This window comes from Acanthopagrus latus, unplaced genomic scaffold (assembly GCF_904848185.1).
Source record: "Acanthopagrus latus isolate v.2019 unplaced genomic scaffold, fAcaLat1.1, whole genome shotgun sequence".
Taxonomy (NCBI): domain Eukaryota; kingdom Metazoa; phylum Chordata; class Actinopteri; order Spariformes; family Sparidae; genus Acanthopagrus; species Acanthopagrus latus.
Window position 1 is genome coordinate 89,437 of NW_023504088.1, and position 21,680 is coordinate 111,116.

At 38.0% G+C, this 21,680-nt stretch overlaps 2 protein-coding genes and 1 long non-coding RNA gene across 5 annotated transcripts; 2 read left to right on the forward strand and 1 right to left on the reverse strand.

Moving 5' to 3' along the window:
- The first annotated feature begins 4,898 nt into the window (after positions 1–4,898).
- On the forward strand, positions 4,899–6,533 carry LOC119016382 (protein mono-ADP-ribosyltransferase PARP9-like). Its single transcript, XM_037092161.1, has 3 exons — positions 4,899–5,042; positions 5,556–5,666; positions 5,772–6,533. The coding sequence occupies exons 1-3, from the start codon at positions 4,899–4,901 to the stop codon at positions 6,531–6,533; spliced, it is 1,017 nt and encodes a 338-aa protein (XP_036948056.1).
- A 391-nt stretch (positions 6,534–6,924) lies between these two features.
- LOC119016389 lies at positions 6,925–10,176 on the forward strand. Its single transcript, XR_005074082.1, has 6 exons — positions 6,925–7,049; positions 7,179–7,313; positions 7,504–7,572; positions 7,809–7,872; positions 8,068–8,194; positions 9,623–10,176. It is a non-coding gene; the product is annotated as an uncharacterized LOC119016389 (long non-coding RNA).
- Positions 10,177–13,888: 3,712 nt separating this feature from the next.
- LOC119016386 lies at positions 13,889–17,203 on the reverse strand. 3 transcript variants are annotated; one of them, XM_037092164.1, is made up of 7 exons: positions 17,077–17,203; positions 16,288–16,388; positions 15,804–15,950; positions 15,199–15,359; positions 14,959–15,089; positions 14,724–14,817; positions 13,889–14,528 (listed from the first exon to the last, which is right to left on the reverse strand). In XM_037092164.1, exons 1-7 carry the CDS (start codon positions 17,181–17,183, stop codon positions 14,361–14,363), a joined length of 909 nt encoding a protein of 302 aa, XP_036948059.1. In that variant the 5' UTR covers positions 17,184–17,203; the 3' UTR covers positions 13,889–14,360. The 3 variants fall into 3 exon arrangements, with proteins under 3 accessions (XP_036948059.1, XP_036948058.1, XP_036948060.1); XM_037092163.1 differs by having other exon boundaries at positions 14,953–15,089; XM_037092165.1 differs by lacking the exon at positions 14,724–14,817 and having other exon boundaries at positions 14,396–14,528; positions 14,953–15,089.
- Positions 17,204–21,680: the final 4,477 nt, after the last annotated feature.

A 21,680-nucleotide genomic window follows, 5' to 3' on the forward strand; every position in this document is an offset into this window, starting at 1 on the left:
GATCTCCACAAATTATTATTCCATGGACAACGATAGCCTGTTAACTTCAATGAGGCAATCGTTTTTTTGAACATCTAAGATTGTCTGGATGTACCGTATTTTTCGGACTATAAGTTTCCGGAGTATAAGTCGCACCAGCCAAAAAATGCATAATGAAGAAGAAAAAACACATACATAAGTCGCACTGGACTATAAGTCGCAGTTTTTCACTGCGGTCAAGCCAGCCGTCTCTCCCTTTTGCGAAGTCAAGCCAGCCGCTCCAACATTTCAAGTGCTCTCGTGTTACAGGCTTTACGGTAGATAGACGGCTGAGGTTGAGAAAGTCAGGTCGACTTCCGGTTTTCAGAATAAAACGTGGGTTTTTGAAAGGCAATGAAGAGACATGTCAGTGTGATCCTGTAGTGGTTTTGAATCATGTCTCATGACCCAGACTCTACTGAAAAAATTGATGATCAGGAGTGTTGAAATGGAATAAAAACAGGTGTATCCCAACCTGCCAGTATGTTACTATGATCCTACACTGTTTTGGAGTCATTAGGTCACATGACCTGGAAGCTGTTGAGCTAAAATGCTAATACTGCATTAAACAATGTATGTAAAATGTCAGAAATGTTAAAATGGAATAAAAAAGAGGTGTATCTCAACCAGGCAATTGAGTACTGTGATTCTGCACCAATTTTGAGTCATTGGATCACATGACCTTGAAGCTATTGAGCTAAAATGCTAATACTGACATAAAAAAAAAATATTATAAAATATTCTAAAACTTAAAATGGAAAAATAAGAGGTGTATCTTAACCCCCCAGTGCAGTACTATGATCCTGCACTGGTTTGGAGTCATTAGGTCACATGACCTGGAAGCTATTGAGCTAAAATGCTAAAATTGCTATTTAAAAATTAATATAAAATATTCTAAATGTTAAAATGGAAAAAAAGAGGTGTATCTCACGTCTAATCTTTCTTGTGGTGGTTTTGTTGTTTATATAGTCCTAGAACATAATATTCTGTGGGTCTTGAATGATGGGTCAAATGTCTTGAAACAGGTGGCAGTGAGGGGCTCTCTGAGCTGAATATGGCTGGCAGTCAATTAAAAATGAATACAGTCAGTTAAAAAACAGTGTATGATCATGCCATATTACTTGTCATATTGTATGTTCTGAACGCTGAGTCAGCATTGATACCAATATAAAAAAGGACTTTTCAAGTATCATCGATAGTCTTAGTTGTAAACCAGTAGATGGCGCTAATGCAGATGAACTTCCAGAAGACTCCAACTGGGCTTGAGCGAGGTAACAAGTCTTCATTGTCAATAAATCTGGAACTTGAGTGGAGGTAGGGATGCTCTGTTGAAAGCCTTTGTGAGACATAATTTCTCAGAAAATGTGACACCTGAGCAGTGGTTGGCAGTCTCAAGAGATGTCTTCAAAACCACTAGCAAGAAATTCATGACATGGCTGAAGGTCATCTGGACCGAGGACAGAAGAGGACTGCAGACAGAGGTGCTTAAAGGTAAGTTACTGACTCACTAGCATCTTATTATTGAACCTGGCCAAAAAAAAAGGAAGCCCATGACATGATCCGACCAAAGTCATTTGTATATACTTTCAGTCCGAAACCAGCCACAACAGGTTTAATCTGGTCCGTGCCCGAACCAGCAGTTACACTTTTGGGAAATCAGAAGGGAAAAAAACATGAAAAATATAAAAACATAAAAAATTGTTGTAAAAAGTTAAATGAACACAAAATGGCTCAAAAGGATGCTGAGGATTAGGACTACAGTCATAAGGGTCTTCAGTACAGTGAAATGTTAAATGTTTCACCATGTTTTTTTTTTTTTATGTTGAAATGGTTTTATCAAGCGGTTGAATGATAGTTATATTTTTATTGCCTCATTGTAAAGATTAGGTGTATCCATCAGTAGAATTTGATTAATGACTTTTCGAAAATGTTTATGTGTAGGAGATGTCAGTGGGACAGAAAAGCCTGAGATGCCTGACAGAACAGACAAAGACAAAGATGATGAAGTTCTGCCGGTGAATTTAGACCAGACCACATTGGAAAGGGAAGAAGAAAGGGAAGACGCACAGGACGACACTGAACCATCTAACATACAGGCTCTTGAAACAGAATCATCCAGCCCTGTTGCTCTGGTGGAAAAGTTGGTAACACAAGCAACGCTTGAAACCAATTTAGGCTCGACTCGGGGTGAAAAATAAATACGTAGCAGAAGGTACATAAACTTTATAGCTATGCCTTTTAAGATAAATGTTACAGATTAACAGATTTCAAATGCGGTGATTAGCTTTGTTTATTTCGATTATCATCTTACAAGCAGTTACTATGGATTAACATGTTGTCACAAAATGATTCCAGATCTTTTAAAATTATTAGAACATAATTATCCTTTCTATTTTATTATGTTGTTTGTAAAGTGCAGTCGTACAGTGGATTGGACATTAACAAAAACTAACTTCTGTTACGTGTTTTTTGTAAAGAAGCTTTATTTTTTAAAACAATTTAAAGTGACTGCTGGAAATGTTTTGTTATGAAATGTTCTTTATGAAACAATTTCTTAAAAGACATTTCTTGCTTGCAGAATACCAGCAGTGCCTCCACTACATCGTCAAAAAGAGTGCTGAAAGACACCACATCTTCACTCACAAGTTGCCAGATAAGCCCTGGTTTTTTTTTTAATTTCTCGCAATGATTGGAGTAAACTCAGACGGAAACAACAAAAAAGGCAATTCAAAACTTTACACTGGACTAACATAATAGCAAAGGGCATAAGAAGTGTGCACCCATTCTGCTCTTTTGGATTCAAGCGGCACTCTGTCAAAACAAAGGGATCCAAGAAAAACTGCCCTGTGTTTACCTGCTTTTCAAGGAGTGTGGTGTCCAGGTTGACGTCAAGGTGGAAAGTGAATCTTCACTTAGGGCTCTGGTCTTTTTCAAGGGGGAAATGGTGCAGCCAAAAGGAATGACGCTCTGGTCCAAAAACACAATCCATCTGTTCCATCAAAGATCAAAAAGTGACATAGTATATTTGGACGCAACTGGCAGTGTAGTTAAAAAGGCCAAAGGACAGAGTTCACCATTTTACATTTACGAACTGATAGTAAGACATCCCCTGAAAGGATGCTCCCCGGTGCCGGCTGCTACATTTGTGACCGCAGAACACACCACAGCATCTGTATCGTTTTTTTTAGGATCCTTCATGACAGACTGTGTCAAACTTCATGGGACAAAAATTCGGAAAAGAACTGTGATGTACTTATGTGATGGCTCAGCAGTTTTAATGGAAGCCATTGCACAAAACTTGTGTGGCCTGAGCCTCACAGAGCTACTTACAAAGTATTATCACATTGTGACAGGACAAGCAAAGAGTGATGCAGCTCATCTTCCAATACTACATCGGTGCTTGAGTCACTTAATGAAAAATGCCAAGGACCTCTGCAAGAAACAGTTAGTGATGCCTTCTACTTCTTATGATTTCATTTTGATTATTACCATTATCATTCAGTATTGTTAATATTGATATTTATTTATAAAAATCTTTCCCACAGTGCTGGAAAACACTATCTCCTTTGCATGCATGTGCTCGGGCTGATGACTCAGGCTACAACGCTGAAAGAACTGGAAGAAGTTGTAGTGAGTGCTAAGTGGTTTTCTCCAGTCCAGCAAGTCATGAAAATGTTGAAAAATATTTTCAAAACCTCCAAGTACTCCTCACCTCAACTGCACCGCCAGTCGTTAAGGACATTGACACAACAGAGGAGGACTCTGTGGTAGGTTATCCCGTTGGGAATTTAAAATCTAAAATGAGTTAATTTATGTTTTCTCTGTTGAATTTTGGATCTTTTAGGTCTGTCATAGATATTGAATGGACTATTTGTTGTTTGGGTTAGGGTGAAATATTGATGCATAGACATTGCAAGCCATGTAGGCCATGTATACACAATTGCATGGAGCACAGAAAAATAATGTTCTAAGGAATGACTGATGCTGTCTCCAAATACGACAATACATGAACAAATTACATGTGTGACATGAATGTAATTGTGCCTCTCACAGGTTGAATCGAGCGCAACACCCTTCGATGACCACTTTAAGAAAGTCATCCAGCAGGCACCACTGGACACACAGGGAGAGCCAAATGACTACAACTGTCCCACCTTTATCCCCAAGCTTCTGAAGCACTTTCTGCCTCAGTCAGTTCTGTGGTCAGGACTTTTACTTGGTAAGTCAGGTGCCTATATGTTTATAAAGATCAGTCATGTATTGTGTTGCATAAGTGTTATGACCATCTGACGCCTGTAGGTGGCAGCATTGTCCTGCTAGGATAATAATCAATAGCTCATGTTCTCCATTTTTTGGTCAGACACAGGTGTTTTTTCATGAAAGCACCCTGACTTCAAAAAAAGTGTTCACAGTTTTGTAACACGGGGCAACGGAATGAGGAAAAACACAGACTTCACTTTCAACTACACAAAAAAGTCCCATTCTCCCACATTTCTCATTTCAGTGTCAGAGGCAATGTCCAGTTTAATGTGAATTATAAATAAAAGTTTCTATCAACTTGCTGCTGATTGCTGTCGCTATGTGTGCAGACTGAAGATTGTTCAACCATCAAGGGCAGTTTTTTGAGAGGCAAGATCGGATCGAAAAATTTGTCTGAAATTATTTAATTCAGGAGTAAGCTGTGTAATAAGCTTCGCATCAGGGTTCTAGCCATTCTGTCAGGGCTTATTTGTCAGCTAACCATAGACTGTAATAAAATAACTATTTTCTTGACCTTTGTAGGCACAATAAATCAATAAGTTTAATACTAATGTGACTTCATGTTAAACTCAACATGTCTTCAACAGAATTACACTAAAGATAACAAGACCCAGGGAATCATGGAGAAAAGTCAGTGGGATCTCAAGAAGATCCGTTTTCAACAGAAAAGGCTGACCAGATTGGATGACTTTGTGCACACCTACAAGGTGATGCATGAAGGTCTTCTACGAGAGTACCAAGACTCTCTAAAAATCAAGACCAAGGTATTTATTTTAGGAATCATAATATAATCAGACAATGTACTTGATTTAAAACTGTATGTATTAAGTTTTGATGGTCGTCAATGCAGGAAGTGGGGGGAAAAAAACATAAATAAAGTAGCTGATGTATAATTTCTTCATTTTTCCATGTGTTATCATAATTTCAAAAAGCTGTTTTGTTGTAGAATTTTAGGACTGAATAGTATGTCATATTTAAAAATACATCTCATACAATATTATTAATCAATAACACACTGTCTGTGTCACTATATGAAAGCACAGAACATCATAGGTTTTTCATATTGAATAATACTTCCTATTACAGACCACAGTGATTCATAAGACAAGCAAAACAACAGCAAATAAAAATTTTAAAAAGTTTATAAAAAAGAGATGTCAACAGATCAATTCACAAAATTTACTAGTGTTGTAATGCATCCACAATCCAAAATAGACATCCGAAATTCATAACTTGCTCAAGTAATAACAATACATCTCTCTGTTTTATGTAACAAGACCCACAGGGTTGCCGTTGAAAGGTGGAAACAAAGGAAGCAGGGGAGGAGAGGTGTATATGTCTCACCAATGAAGAAGCCTTTTGATTTCAAGAAACATGAAAAGCAGAAGGTAACAACAAGATGTTGTTTGTGATCACCATCAGCTTAAAGTGTATTGTACTATGTGGTTACATGAAATATAAATGGGGATTCAGTGTAACATTTTGATTATCAGGTTTTAAAGACGAAGACATCAAACCAGACTGAGGTCCAGGAGAAGTTCATAAACACCAACGAACCAACCAACAAAACAGATGTTGACACTTTGTTGGAGGATGCACCGCCACCACCACCCATGCTGGACACCCACCAAGACAAGAGGTTGTCAGTTACACTGTCAGAAGACCTCACAGTATGTGTGTGGAAAGCAGATCTGACTATGTTTGACGTGGACGCAGTTGTCAATGCTGCTAATACGATCTTGAGTCATTCTGGGGGGCTTGCACTGGCTTTAGTTAAAGCTGGAGGGCCAGATATTGTTGAAGAGAGTGACCTGCATATTCGTAAGTGTGGCAAACTGAAACCTGGCCAGGCGGTAGTCACAAGTGCTGGTAATTTACCATGCAGATATGTCATTCATGCCGTTGGCCCCAAAGTCACAATTAATCCACCCCCAACCATGCTCTCCAAAGGCAAGGGGACTTTAAAAAAGGCCATAGAGAGCATCTTGCAGAAAGTAAGAGACCTTAACATTCAGTCTGTTGCTATTCCAGCAATAAGCTCTGGGATTTTCAATTTTCCATTGGGACTGTGTGCAGACAGGATAGTGTCCACAATAAAGGAGGTCCATGATCACAAGAAGCTCAAAACTCAACATCGTGTGGTTCATCTTGTAAACAACGATGAGCCATCTGTCAAAGAAATGGAAAGGGCCTGCCTGGAGATATTAGTATCACCAACTTCAGAAGCCACAGTCTCAGTCTCTGCCGAAGAGTAAGACAATCACGGATGAAGAACAGCAGGTACTTTATGACTCATAGGAGAATTCTCACATTTTGAATGCATATCCAACTAAAATTAAATCAGTGATTGACTGATGAACATTTCATTTCTGCATATATTTTGAATATGTATTTAGTGATAGGTACACCTGCGGAAGTTATCGTATTACAGGTGTTAAGTGTTACGCTTTTCAAATGTTTTTTTCATGATACAGCCTGTTCAGTTGTTTGCTAGAAATGAATGAACTGTGATTTAAAATTTACAAAGGTCAAGATATTGATTATATGGAGTTTTATTTCACGTCATTCATTATTTTTATTTATATTAATGGGATTATATGAAGAGCTAAGAAATTGTACAATTGTTTTCCCAGCTAAAAACACTGTGGAAAAGGAAGGACACAGAAGTGGTAGTTGCAGTGATACCATCTGCCAACCAGGAAGGTTCCAGTTTTCTTGTGCACCACAGTGAACTCTGTTCACTGAGACCTCACCGATGGCTGACAGGCGAGGTATTTTATGGTTTGAATGTTACCCACATTACACTCAAATATCACACATGAAGTAGTTATGCTGACTTATGCTGAAATAAGTATTCCAAGGTTTGAAAGCTGTGTTTCTTTTCTCTTCTTCCATACTAGGTTATGGAGAGTCTCTTCCATCTGTATGCCAAACAGCTCAACCTCGGAAAGGACTTATTTTTACTGAACCATTACACAGCTGGTGTGATACTGTTTGGAAAAGGAGAAAGCGTTAGACAGCACAGTTTGCGGAGGGTAATGGTTGTTTTCATTCCTTTATCCTGTCCAGACCTCAAAAAGCCAAATCTTAATAGGAAAACCCGATTTGCATTTTTAGAATAAGAGAATAAAATAACTCAAATTTTCCGAATGTGGCTTTTCTTTAAAAAGAAAACTCTAGAAACGTTATTGACTATTATTTAATTTATTTTTATTTCCATTACAGACTGACTTCAACAACTATGAAGCCATACTTTCTTTTGTAAATGTTGGTGGAGTACACTGGAAGTTACTGGTCAGTGATTGTTACTTCAATGGTGATCTGAAATCCTCTTGTGTTATGTATATATTTATTATGTTGTTTTGAAATAACATTAATCTTTTTTAGTATGTACTTCCTGCCATAAGCACAGTATATCTGTTGGATCCTGTGGCTAACAAATCAGAGCAAGCTGAGTCTGCACATGCTGCAAAAGGGTCATCATTTTTCTCATCAAGGTTTAGCTTTCTTTTTCTCTCTGTCTTTGCCAGAAACAACCAGTATACATAGAACAACCAACAAATCCCTGAGAAATTTTGAAAGAAGACATCTTTGGTATCTGGTCTCATATACTCCTCCTTTGTTTTGTGAAAACGTTGCTATTAATTGTATAAAACACATGTCACAACAACACAGTAATGCGAAGTAGTTACTTGATGCAGTTTTATTGATTTGAAGTTTATTATTTTGTAAACCTGACTTTGATGTCGATATTGCATGTGTTTTGATAACACCATGTGTTTTATATAGGGATTACATGAGGATGCGCATGATTGTCCATGGCAAGAACGACTGGGGAAGAGTCAGATGGAGAGGAGGAGTCATGGACCATCCTGTGCAACGTGACAAGTGTAGTTGCGGGGTCATCGTCACCATGGTAATGGCCGTGTGTGTGTGTGTGTGTGTGTGTGTATGTGTTTGTGATGTTTACTTCTATCTCTATGTTTCTCTATCAAACATAATGGGTCAGAGTTCTGGTGCTTAACTGGAAAATGTAACATAACAATAAAGTGAGACAGCACTGGCAATTTGGAGTCATAAGAACTCTTTGGTAAATGGATTGAGCCATTAAAATAATATTCATAGATTCACAGAATTAGAGTAAGTAATTTCCAAAACTTAACACAGCGGGTAGGGAAAATGGTGCATTGATATGTGGCTGTAGCCAAAATTACATTGCGTTTCCTTCCTTTAGCCTCATATGTTCTGTGTGCTTTTTAATTCAGTGTCTTGATTCATTGTCCAAAGTATCACGGTAGAACAATGCTACAAAAAATATAGCTATGTTCAGTATGTCATTTCAATTAAAATATATAATTAATATTCCATAATCTATAGTTCTGTTCTTAAAGTTCACACTTGAATTTAATGTATTTTCAGTGGTGTAAATATGACTGTGCTGAGGGATGATTGTTGTCACAGCCCGTGTAGTTTGGCATTTACATGTCTGAGGTACTACTATACTTATTTTTTAACATATCAATTCATATTTGCCTTTGCATTGATTTATAATTCAAAAACAGTGTTTCAAAGATGACATGCTTAATTCTGTATGCTGGTGTAGATGGCAAAGGCAATGATGAAGGCATATCCTGCATTGCCTCTCATGTCCTTTGACACATCAAAGAAGGAGATGGCTTTGGAAAGGACTAAGTTTGCACTGGCAGTACTGAATGATTCAGGTTTAAGTCATTTTTCTCTTTTATTCACATTAAGTAGTTCATCTTGTTGTGAAAGTAAATACAATCATACACAACCAAATGAACTACATCCTCTGTAAAGAGTCCACACAGTTCATATTGTTTTTGTCAAAAGTGTAAAAGATTTTATGAAAAAAAAAAAACAGTTATATATACCATACATTTCAGACTCCCATCACAGAATCAAAAAGAACTCTTACCAAATGTCTATATTGTCAACTGGAACTGAAACAGAAGTTATATCACTTTAATTTTGTAAATGTATAGATTTATTTATGTCTGTATTTTTTCCCTCAGTAAAGCTTCACAATACTGATTGTTAAATTTATTAAATAGACTTGAAAACTCCTTCAACATATCTGAGTTGATGACTATTAATGATCCAGCTGACAAGCTATATATAAATTGAGAGCAACACAGCAGCCAATGTAACAGATCAATGTAGAATGTAAGAAATTAATGGGAATGGATTCCACCAATTCATTCCCATTAATTTGTTTGGAATTCCCATTGATTTGTTTGTTTATACTGGTGTAACCGGTTACACCAATAAACTATGGAATGTGTACATATGTGAATTATAACAGAAATGTGTTTTATTTCAGTGTTAGATCTGGACAACCACTGTGTGATGTGCTCTGCCTCAAAGCCCCCTGGACCAGGGCCTCCAGCTGGTGGGTGAGTTTTTGTGACTGTTTCTTGTACATTTATCAATTGGGGTTTATTGTATAGTTATAGAAGAATTTTCTTGGAATTTTCTAAACTTAGCACCAAGCCACCAAAACCAATGTCAAGGGCTACCTTACTTCCCAAGATACATAAAAACTATAAATGAAAAAGATACTAAATGTTGACACTATGACTAAAATAATGGATTAAAAGTGTAACTGTGCCCTTCCACTGTAATATTTGGTGTCCAGAACTGTAGTCTATTGTCCTCTACACAGATAGAGACCCTAGATTTTGAAAACAAAATGCTGTGGTATACTGCAGTGCAAACCTGATGAAGACATATCTTTCTTTCATTGACTTCAAGATGATGGCTTTTTGTTATTTGATTATAAAGGATTAACACAGCATATTAAACACATTGTAAAAGTGTAACGCAATGGACATAAATCTCTTAATACAAATTATTGTGGCAAACAATTTGCAGTCAGAAAGTAGGTGTCAGTTAAGGAAAGCCAAAGGTCACATTATTTTTCTTTTACGATATAAAGTCTACATTGTTAAAAAAAAAAAAAGAAAAAAAAAAAGGATTGTTTGTTATACATGCTCAATGGTGCAGTCAGAAAGTAGGTGTCAGTTAACGAATGCCAAGGGTCACATTAATTTTAAGTCTACATTGTTAAAAAAAAAAAAAAAAATGTTTGTTATACATGTTCAATGGTGATTTCTGATGTATGAGTGAAATATACTTCTAATATTTACAAGATACTATTATGTGTGTGTTTGTAGTATCACATATTTCCATCACCTTGTTCTCTGTAAGGGACTTGTCTGTTTCTGAAACACTTCTTTACATTGTAGTTTAAACCTCTGATATTTTTTAATGGTTTTTTAAAATGTAAATTTTAGCATTTTAGCTCAATAGCTTCCGGGTCATGTGACCTAATGACCCCAAACCAGCCCAGGATCATAGTACTCCACTGGAGGGTGGTGATACACCTCTTATTTTTCCATTTTAAGTTTTGAAATATTTTATAATAATTTTTTAATATCATTAGCATTTTAGCTCAATAGCTTCCAGGTCATGTGACCAAATGACCCCAAACCAGTGCAGGATCATAGTACTGCACTGGGGGGTTGAGATACACCTCTTATATTTCCATTTTAAGTTTTAGAATATTTTATAATAATTTTTAAATATCAATTTTAGCATTTTAGCTCAATAGCTTCTGGGTCATGTGACCTAATGACCCCACACCAGTCCAGGATCATAGTACTCCACTGGGGGGTTGAGATACACCTCTTGTTTTTCCATTTTAAGTTCTAGAATATTTTATAATATTTTTTTGATGTCAATTTTAGCATTTTAGCTCAATAGCTTCAAGGTCATGTGACCTACTTATTCCAAACCAGTGCAGGATCATAGTACTCCACTGGGGGGGTTGAGATACACCTCTTATTTTTCCATTCTAAGTTTTAGAATATTTTATAATAATTTTTAAATATCAATTTTAGCATTTTAGCTCAATAGCTTCCGGGTCATGTGACCTAATGACCCCAAACCAGTGCAGGATCATAGTATTGCACTGGGGGGTTGAGATACACCTCTTATTTTTCCATTTTAAGTTCTAGAATATTTTATAATAATTTTTTAATTTTAACACTCCTGATCATCAAGCTGTCGATCTTGGCTTGGAAGTCTGCTGGCAGTTTTTGGGACATCGATGTCCGTGCTCTGATAGAGAGGCGGCTGCGCTGCATGAAGCGGTAACACCAAGAAGGACCTCCCGCAAAGTCACTGATGTTCATCTCCTTGGCAACTACCACCTGGGCGTGGAGGCGTAACTGAACTGTTGACAAGCCTCTCCCAGCGGCACATTGTTCAAGCACCCATCTGTGAACTTGTTCCTCTAGCTGTGGCCATCTAGCTTTTAGCCTGCGATTAGCTTTTTTGGTTTTCTTCATTGTCGTTAGAGTATCCTCCGCTTTTCGCCGGTCCCTCACAAGTTTCTCGCTCACTCCAAACTTTCTTTCAGCTGCTCGATTACCGTTTTCAGCTGCATATTTTACAACTTGCAGCTTGTAATCTGCTGAGTCTGATTTTCTTTTTGGGGGCATATTTCTTTTTCTGTTCAATCTTTCTCACTTGTCTTTATAGGTTTATGTTTTATATTTTAATTTTTCTGTGGTACAGGAGTAATAGGCGTAGCAGATAATGGCACACTATCCTAGGGCGCCCCCCCGCGGCTGTCAGCATGAACATGAGAAATTACCTGTATATCTTAATATATAAGTCGCACCTGAGTATAAGTCGCAGGACCAGCCAAACCATGAAAAAAAGTGCGACTTATAGTCCGAAAAATACGGTAATTGAAACCCAATGCACGACCCTCCGGAGTATAATAGCGCCTTAAATTTTACTTGAAATAAGTTGCAACTTGTCCTCCCAAACTTTAGGTCTGTTTTCTGCCAGAAAACAAAGTACAGGCAATGTCTCAGTTTAACCATGCCCCGTATAGGAACACTTGTACACAACCACTGTTCACATCCAAACTCACCATTGGGGGCGCCGCTTAGCTCGGTTGGTAGCACGCGACCCATGTGCCGAGGCTCTGCAGCTGACCCGGGTTTGACTCCCAGCCCGGGTCCCTTTGCTGCGTGTCACTCTTACCCTGTTTCCTGTCACACTCTTCAGTAAAGTAACCTAGAACTGTACGTTAGGATGACCAGAAATGCTAGAATATGCATTTGTTAAATCAATAACTGAAAACCTTGTCTGATAGAATTTTTTAACATAAATATTACATCATCTGCTGGATGCTGACCAGCTTTGCTTATGACCCTAGTATGTTTTAATGAACTCCACCCCCCTTTGATTTATTTTCAGACAAGTCGATACATGGCAAGATTAGCAATTCAACAATGGCACCTTGGTTTATGAAAGACTGAACAACAGAAGTAATGACTTCCACAGCTTCAAGGCTGAATGGATGTTTTTCTTTACATTATCTATATGTTAATTTTGACTGGACATTGCATTTTTTATATTTCTGAAATAAACTCTAGCTTAAGGGCATCAAACTATCAAATATTGTTAGAAGTAATGCTTAAGCAGCACATTATCAATGCAATCAGAAGTGCCACTGCCCAATTTAGACCTGTGTGTTGGCAAATTTTAACAATACTGTTTTTTGCAAATGTCTTGGTTTGGAGGAAATGATAACTAATCCTAAACAATGTTAAATCATCCACTTTCTGTAGAATCAATTTTACCATTTCATCCACCAACTCCTTCCTATTATCTGAGAACATGTGATCTGGAAGTCCCCATTGGCTTATGGCCTCCCAACATAAGAACTTGGCATCAGACTGAGCATCCTCTCGCTTGGTAGGACAAACCTCAGGCCACTGCAAAACTCTGTCTACACCTACTAGCCTGTATCTGTTTAAGCATCAATTGGTTTTATCATATCAACAAAGTCCCTGACTAGCTCACTCTTGGAGTCAGAATATAACCAGGAGGGACCATCACCCCTCTCCTAACATTGTTTTTTAGACAGATTGTACATCTGTCTATGACATGATCAATTTGTTCAATCAAATATGGTGCCCAAAAACCTTCTCTTAATGTCCCCCCTTGCAACATGTGCTTGCCCATTTGCTGCTTGACACCATCTTGTGGTTCTTCATCCTCTGGGGTTGTCAAATGCTCAACAAAATCTACACAGCAAAAATCCCAGTGTATATTGTACTCCTTAAGTGTACATTTAACACCAGTTTCGGTGTCTATATAGGTCCAAGAGTTCGGTGTTCAGTGAACACTGTCAAAAGTGTAAACTATATACTCCAAATAAAGAGTTACATTTGAACCCTTACAGTGTGCAATAGTACTCCCTCACTGGTACTTTTAGACACTATTCCAGTGCTTTCAACACCTGCAGTATAAACCTACAACTCCAAGAGACTAAAAGATATACTCTGAGTAAGTGTTTTATAGAACTCTGCAGAGCTTATCATTTTACACTCTGGGAATGAGAATATACTCTGTAATTGGTGTACACTTAACACCTTTAAAGTGAATTATGATCACTTTGAGAATATATAATACACACATTCTTTTCTTGAAAACGTAACATTATCTTTACTATAATATAATAAACATATTAACAAATGTCTTAACATTATGGAAGTGTACAGTCGGCTCTTATTACAATGACATCAGTTTTATTTTAGTAGTCTATGCATTACATCATAGAATAAACAAACACCAGTCAGATTATCCCTTGGCAGTAAACAAAAAACTGTTGACTATTTTTTGTCACTACAAACTCCCTGACAAAATCCCTCTTTGAATTACTAGTGCTCCACTACAGCTCAGCAAGGAAACATTGTCTGCTGAAACACAGATACTGTAACTTTGGGTGATACAGCCTTCAAAAATCTGAACCTGTCCTTTAAAGAACAATATACTCAGCCTGTTAATGTACAACATGACATTCAGCGGGTGCTGCAGTACTGTCAACAGGTGTAATCTGAAACTGAACCATAAATTAGTTCATACACCAAACATCAAACACTGCCAAAGGTACGAAGCCATGGTGCAAAATAAGCTTGACAAATTATTTTTTTTATATCATCACTGAGATTTAAAAAAAAAAACAGATGTGTAAAAGATCAAACATAAAAGTTAAAACCTTTCGCCAGCTCCAGTCCGCTGCTCTCTGTGGTTTGAGAGGTCCTTCTCTTGACTCCACTGTTATTGCCAGAACTGAGTCCTCGCTGTGTGTTTTTTAGTTTCCATGCAATGTAGCCCTCATTGCTCTCTGCATCAAAGAAATGCTCCTAAGTTGAAAATAAATAAAAGAAATTTAAGCATGATTATACACCTAGTAAAAGGAAAATGCATCAAAACATTGGCTGTCAATTTCAAGAATGTTGACTGCCCACTTGCTGCCTGTACAACACCACCTGTTACTCATAATAATTTAACTTAATAATTTGAGGAGTTGGGGAACGTCTCAGTAAAAAAATACTTACATAGCCCTTTCTGGAGTAGGGATCTCTTAGGGAAGGGAACAGTGTTACAATCCCCAATGCATATTGTGTCCTCTTGTCCTTTGGTGGAGCACTTCTGTGGGTGTAATGGATAGGTTGCATTGATGGCAAGAAACTCCATTACATGTTTTTCATGAACAACATGTTTGCAATCAAATACTATGAATGTGCCTTTATAACTAAATAATGCACCTTGAAGCATTTTACATACCCATACTTTTCCAACATATCAGCAACAACGGTGTTGACAAGTTCACGGCGTGTTCGGTCCTTCATCTGTCCTTTAGTCGCATATTCTGCAAGTATTTTGTCCCCTCCAGGCTTTTGTTCCAGAACTCTCTCGACAAGCTTGAAAACAAGAAAAATATAAGAAGAAAAAATAAGATCACACCCCACAACAAAAATATGATGTCAAAAACATACATCATAATGAGAAGGAACATACAAAAAACACCACCTCTTTGGCTCGTGAAGAACTGTCATCAACATGCTGACTTCTTGGGGGGCTCAGAATGCAATCATCGATGCGCTGTCTTTTGGGAGACATCAGAAAAGCATCACTATCCGACGAGTGTGATGATAGTGACAAGGTGTCTGTGCATGATGATGCAGGAGAGTCTGAAAAGAGGGAACACATCATTTTCAAAAACACATTTCACATCTGATTTCATTAATTGACTCACAGTTTCAAATAAGAAGAGGTGAGGGCATGGAAAGACATGGTGAAAATGTGCATGTGTCTTTCAGCCATATACCATTAACAGACTACAATCAGTTTTGATGGTTAATGTCGCTACATTTTAGGCAATTTAGGCTACAACAGACAGTCTTCTTGGTGGCAACTAAGTGCCGAGGTCTGTATTCTTATCAGTTGATATTTTCATAAGTAAATGGATTGGTTCTGTAAGTAATGAAAAACAAATTCTGCCTAAATGATCAAATTACATTTTAAAGGGAAAATTGGTGAGTACCTTATTAATTGTGTGATTAAAAGCCAATTACAATGATCAGATATTGATAGTGTAAGCCTGAAATGCACAATTTGATCAAACGACCACTTACCACAGACAGAAAGATTGTCAACAATCGTCCACTGGATGTCAGATTTTTCCTCCAGGATGTCACTAAAGACCTCTTCATCAACCTCTGTTCCACTCTCATCCAGCAAATATATGTCCTTCTCAGCCGGTATACTGAACTTCCTTTTAGCTTCGAACACAGAAAAAAGGATAAATTAAGCTTGGGTACATCTCTTATTGTAACTTAGTGTTACAATAAGAGATTTTTGCAACTAAAACACAACGACCTGAGAATACAAATTACGTGTCAGTAGTATAGTGGATAAAAGTGAACACATACTATGTCTTAACAGCTCTTAGTTTGACTAGATGTTTATTTACCTGTAGGGAGCTTATCTTTTTCAGTTAAGAATGGCTGTCCATTGCTTCCATCAACAGCCAATGACAGGTTATTCAATTATGAATGTCCTGGTGACACAATATACAGTACAACCTTTAGGCTACTTGCAGCATAGACATTAGCTTACCCTCCTTGAGAAATTCTGAGTGAGAGGCTCCATGTAGTTTGATGTACTTCTTCTTTCCTTTATACTGCACCTTGAACAGCATGGCTGTAGGTTTTCCACGACTACAACATAAAGATAGAATTGCATTAGTGGACACAAAAGTACAAAACCAGGCCTTGTACACAACTTAATTCTACCTCATGACTGGACGCGGTCAGGCCAGGTGAGATGGAGAATACACACCCAACACTGAAGAAAGGTACAGGCAACACGAGGTTCAAGGGCTATGCTATGCTAACTGCGACCCGAGCACATGCTGTCACCCTGCTCACTGCCACGGTCTTCGGTCCTCTTATCGCTCTTACTCCCACTGACGGTCGTGTATGAGTCCGACAAGCCCGCTCTTCATTCGGACACTACTTTTCTCCGGTGTTAAATATGTGCAGTGCTAGCGACATATTTTCGGTCTGGAGCATACATGCATTAGAGCGGGAGTCGGAAGCTTTGAAGTAGCTTCAGTGATATTAGCTCAGCGGGAGAGAGCTAATGCTAACAGGCAAATCGTATTTTTCTCATGTTGAATAACCTGCTTCACTATGGCTTGCGTTACGACCGCAATTAAAATTCTAAAAAGTTTAACATTTACAGTGACTTTACAACTAATAGAGTAAGCTAGCTAAACTAAACTGAAGCCACCTTATTGCCTCTTTAAGTAATGTTGGCGTTTTCAATTATTAATGATAGTTATGAGACTCAAAACGTGAAGAATTATTTGATATTCTCGACATTATTCACTTTATAGTTTCTCACCTGCAGTCCAACGCAGCTTTTGCATAGATGTATAATCCGTAGGCTGTGGATGGGGGGAGAGACAGGCTGGTGCAGGTCCGTTGCTGCACTGCTCCGACATGATACATAACACCCACCGTGCCAACCAATGAGAGGGCGCAGAGAACTGATGACAAAATCGAAACCTAAATGGTGATGCGGCCGGGAAAGACTCAATCAACAAATAGACTCCAATAATGCAAAATAAACACTGCAATTACTCTACTCTGACACTCTACTTGGAAAAAACACCTGAGAGTGATTCTGGCTCAGCCTGAGGAGTGTACTTTGTGCTCATTTGACACCAAAGTGTAAGGTTTTTTACTCTGGTCATCAAAACTCCAGGATTTTAACACTTTGGCATTTGCTGTGCACTGTGGTGCCCCTTGCCAAATTGACATACTCCTATTACCTGTGATAGTCTCTATGCCACAACCTGCTCAAGGCATTTGTACCATGATTCAAAGGAATTCTTCGACCATAATTTTCAAGGATTATTGCAGGATAACTCCTGTTCCACTTTTTGAAAAATAAAAGCTCATTCACCCAAATAATAAATTGATCTAGTAGGCTGCTTAGTGAGTCACAGCTCAACTTTGAGATCTTTTATACAAAATAGTTACAGCGCCTATGTGGTTTAAGTCCAAATGACAGTTATTGTCCATTGTACAGTGACTTCAGATTCTCCCCCGAGTGCAGCTCAGCTTGCTACTGTTATTCATTCGCCTATTGCTATATTTATTGCATTTACTTAATTACTTATGTTTTACCCCTCATGTATATTTTTACTATATGTATATATATATATATATATATATATATATATATATATATATATATATATATATATATATATATATATATATATATATATATATATATAGCTTTTCTTCAGTCTCTTAGTATGATCTGGACCTGTAAATGCTCTTCTAAGTCAGATTTTCTTTTTAAATTTTCACTCTACTAAATTAGATAATGTATGATATGTGATGTTTTTTCCTATATGTGAAACCAAACAATCTCTAGGATTCAACACTAAGGGGAACGCTGCAGAAAGCTCCACACAAGTACATAGCTTTTGGAGGAATTTCGGTCATCCGGTTTCTTGACAGGCAACAACAGTGTGTTGTTCAGAAGACTTTTTCTCAACATGTTTGTAGCAGCCCTTTTTGGTTCCATCAACTAAATTGCCTCCTCCTTCCGTGAGTACTGGTTCCTCCATGGAGGCCAGGCCCTGGGCTTGGTTGATTTCATGAGGCCAATGTCAGTGGTGTGTTGTAACCACAAACATCCTGGAACCTGTAGCGACATTTCTTCTTTCAGGTGACCTGCATCTGACTTGACACTGAACATTGATTGACGTGTCAGTTGTATTGTCTGTGATTGTCCCACTCCTTGGGCAGAGATTATCATGTTTATGCATCTCTGGTCTTTACTTCCCCAAATGGCAGAGTTTCCTTTTGTTGGAACAAAGGTGGCATCTTCTTATTCTGCCATTATTTCTCCAACATGGTGCTGTTTGTAATCCTTGTCTATCATCAGAGTTACGTGTGGGATGCCCCCTTCAATGTCATATTCTTTGCCAAGACATTAATCCTTGTTTGTTTTCATAGCTGCTTCTTGTTGTTCCATAATTATGCAACTGGAGCTGAGCAGAGTGTGTTCTGGTTGGTGATTCACCCATTCATCTGAACCAGATTGAGCCACACACCTAAAGTACCCAATTCCTCCAGAAGTTTCTCCCTATTTTCTTTAGATGACATTAGCCTTCTATCCCTAGTTTTCAAACAACTCCAAGATAGCTAGCTCCATCTGCTTCTACTCTTATAAACAGTAGTATCCCTATATTGAATGGGACCTTTTATGAAAGAGTTTCCAGTTACAGATATCCAAGCATCTAGATAGCTATGTTACTGAACTAACTAAGAACTAAAGAATAAATGATTATTAACTTATCATAACCAAGCTTGCTTTGCTTTGAAATGTAGAAAACAACTTGTTCAGGTCCCCCCCCCCTTGTTCAGGTATCATTCTGCGCTTTGTTTTATTACAGGTGATGGGTTTAGAACACATCACTGGGTCCTTCACGACAAAGTTGGATGGCCATTTTTACACATAAGGAGGGAACAGCATTGCATGTTTTATATCTAAAATGCCTTGCTGCATATTGTATACAACTATCTCCCCAATTTGATCTCATTTAGAAATTTGCACATTCGTTCACGAGAGTCCTAAATTTTAAACATTCCCACTATAAAAATCGTCTTGAAAAAGACTGCTTTCCAGGTCAATGCCTGTCAGAAGTGAAATGACTTGTAGTTTGCTCTTGACCTCAATCATGTTATCTCCTTGGATATTTCCAAATATCTATTGTTCTGTTCTGCATTCTGAATGTAATCATGATTTATGATTATATTTTATATATGTATTCATGTATTTATACTCAGGGCATTATTGAAAAAGAGAGCTTGCACTCAATAGACCCTCGTAAACTTTTAAACAGTATTAAGGAAAATGGAATACCTGAAAGTCGTGCAGTTCTCTCTTAGAACCGACAAACTATCTCTGATGTCTGTGCCAATCTCTCCACCGTTTATGTCCTTCTACAATTATAAACCAATTCAGACATCAGATATTAAATCATTTTAGGTTAAATGAAACTCTATACTCAGATAATAAAATCACTATTAACAACCGATTATTTACTAGCTGATCAGTCAATTGCCAAGCTCTACTTGTACCCTACCCTACCCATGTATGTGCAATAACTTTGTGTGCATGCAATTGTTGTAGCTTTGAACGTACATGACTGTTTGAGCGTGTGTGTTTGCATGGAAATGTGTTTGTGGCGTGTTTCTTCTTCATGGGATTATCTCAAAGGGATCTATCTGTGTGTATCCTTAAAGGGTTTGTGGCTAAAATCGCACTAGCTTCACAGATTTAGTGTGAGTAACAAAGGAGGATTACACCAACAAACGTAACAGGTGTCCGGTGACTCTTGTCCGGCTCCCAGTCGACCTCAACCTTAATGTTTATGCCTTCCCTCTTGGCCTTTCGTGTCCCCGGTGTATAGAAAGAGGAAAAAGAAAAACACAAATGAAGACTATTATTTCGTCCATAGAGCAAGCCAAAAGTGTCACTTCTTTATCATCCTCCAAGTAATATAAACATTACACAGCTTAATATCATCATTATTTCATTAATGCAGATCCCGTTTATTTTTTAAATTATTGAGGCTTTAAACAGTTGTGTTGGTACTCTATAAGTAAGTGTGGGAGAGGGAGTAACAACACAAACCAACACAGGCTGCAGGTCACAGGTCTGTGTCTGCATGTTCACCTACCAGCTGCTCAGCCCTCCTTTACTCTTCTCACTTGTCCACTCTATGGACACACACATTCTGAAGACATAAATTAACACTTTTTATCAGCCAACATTCAAACAGGTAACCACCACTTTGCCCTAAATGAAAAATATTGACAGGCCCAGAGTAACTTTGTCCCTTAATTAATTTCCAGTCAAGCATTTGCTGTGAGGAGGTGGTTTTTAGTGCAAAATCAATATGTATGATTTAGTTTCCATCCCCGTTAAAGAATATATGCACTCTACTACATATCTGTCATAACTAAATGGCCTTTGGATAACCCAAAATTCCCCAATATATTTAGATACTCAGTCATGTCAGTGTTTTGATGTTCATCACACAACTCCAATCATGCATTTTTAGCTATCTCCTGTTCTCAGATTGTAGTGGCAAATATAAACAGGGTCATGATCATGCATATACATTGATTTGAGAATACACCTTGCAGTTCTGTGTTAACAGGGAATTTGAGCCTGATGAAAGACCAAGGTTTGATGCTCTCTTTATAATAAAAAGGCTGGAGTGGGGGAGCAGCAGGTGCAGCCACAGCTCACCCAAGGCCACAGATAGGGGCCTGGGTGAGACACTTTGTAGGCTTTAAGGAAGACAGACAAAAATGAGAATAGTAAGATGACAGTCTCGCGTGATCATGAGGAATGGAGGTGGTCCAAGTGGGCGTTGGTGACCTTGACCCCAGGTATAAAAATGGGTGATCTGGGGAGATTTCTCAGTTGCCCCGGGTACCTCATGGATTTATAACTTTTCTCTTGGAATAAACACCTTTTTGGACTGAAGACTTGCTGCCTCGCCTCTGATTTGGACTTAGTCTCTGAGCTGTCTTGTCTCTAATTTGGACTTAGTCTCTGAGCTGTCTTGCCTCTGGTTTGGACTTAGTCTCAGAGCCGTTTCTCCTCAGATTTGGACTTTAACTTTTGAGCGGAGTCACAGGGTCTGATAGTGGAATAATTGGACGGATAAGGAAGGTAGTCTCCCACTACAAGATCTGTTATTGTTTATGTTTTCAGATTTTGCATCATATTCCTTTTTACCAATATTTTGGCCATGAGATTACATCATCTCTAATTAAATTAATTCCTTTCCTTCGCATCAGGGCTTCCCGCTCTAGCCTTTGGGAGTTGCAGTGAGTAAAAGAACTATTTTATACTTTGACCAGCTGTATCAATCGACCAAATAAACAATTGTCCATATATTCACAAAGGTC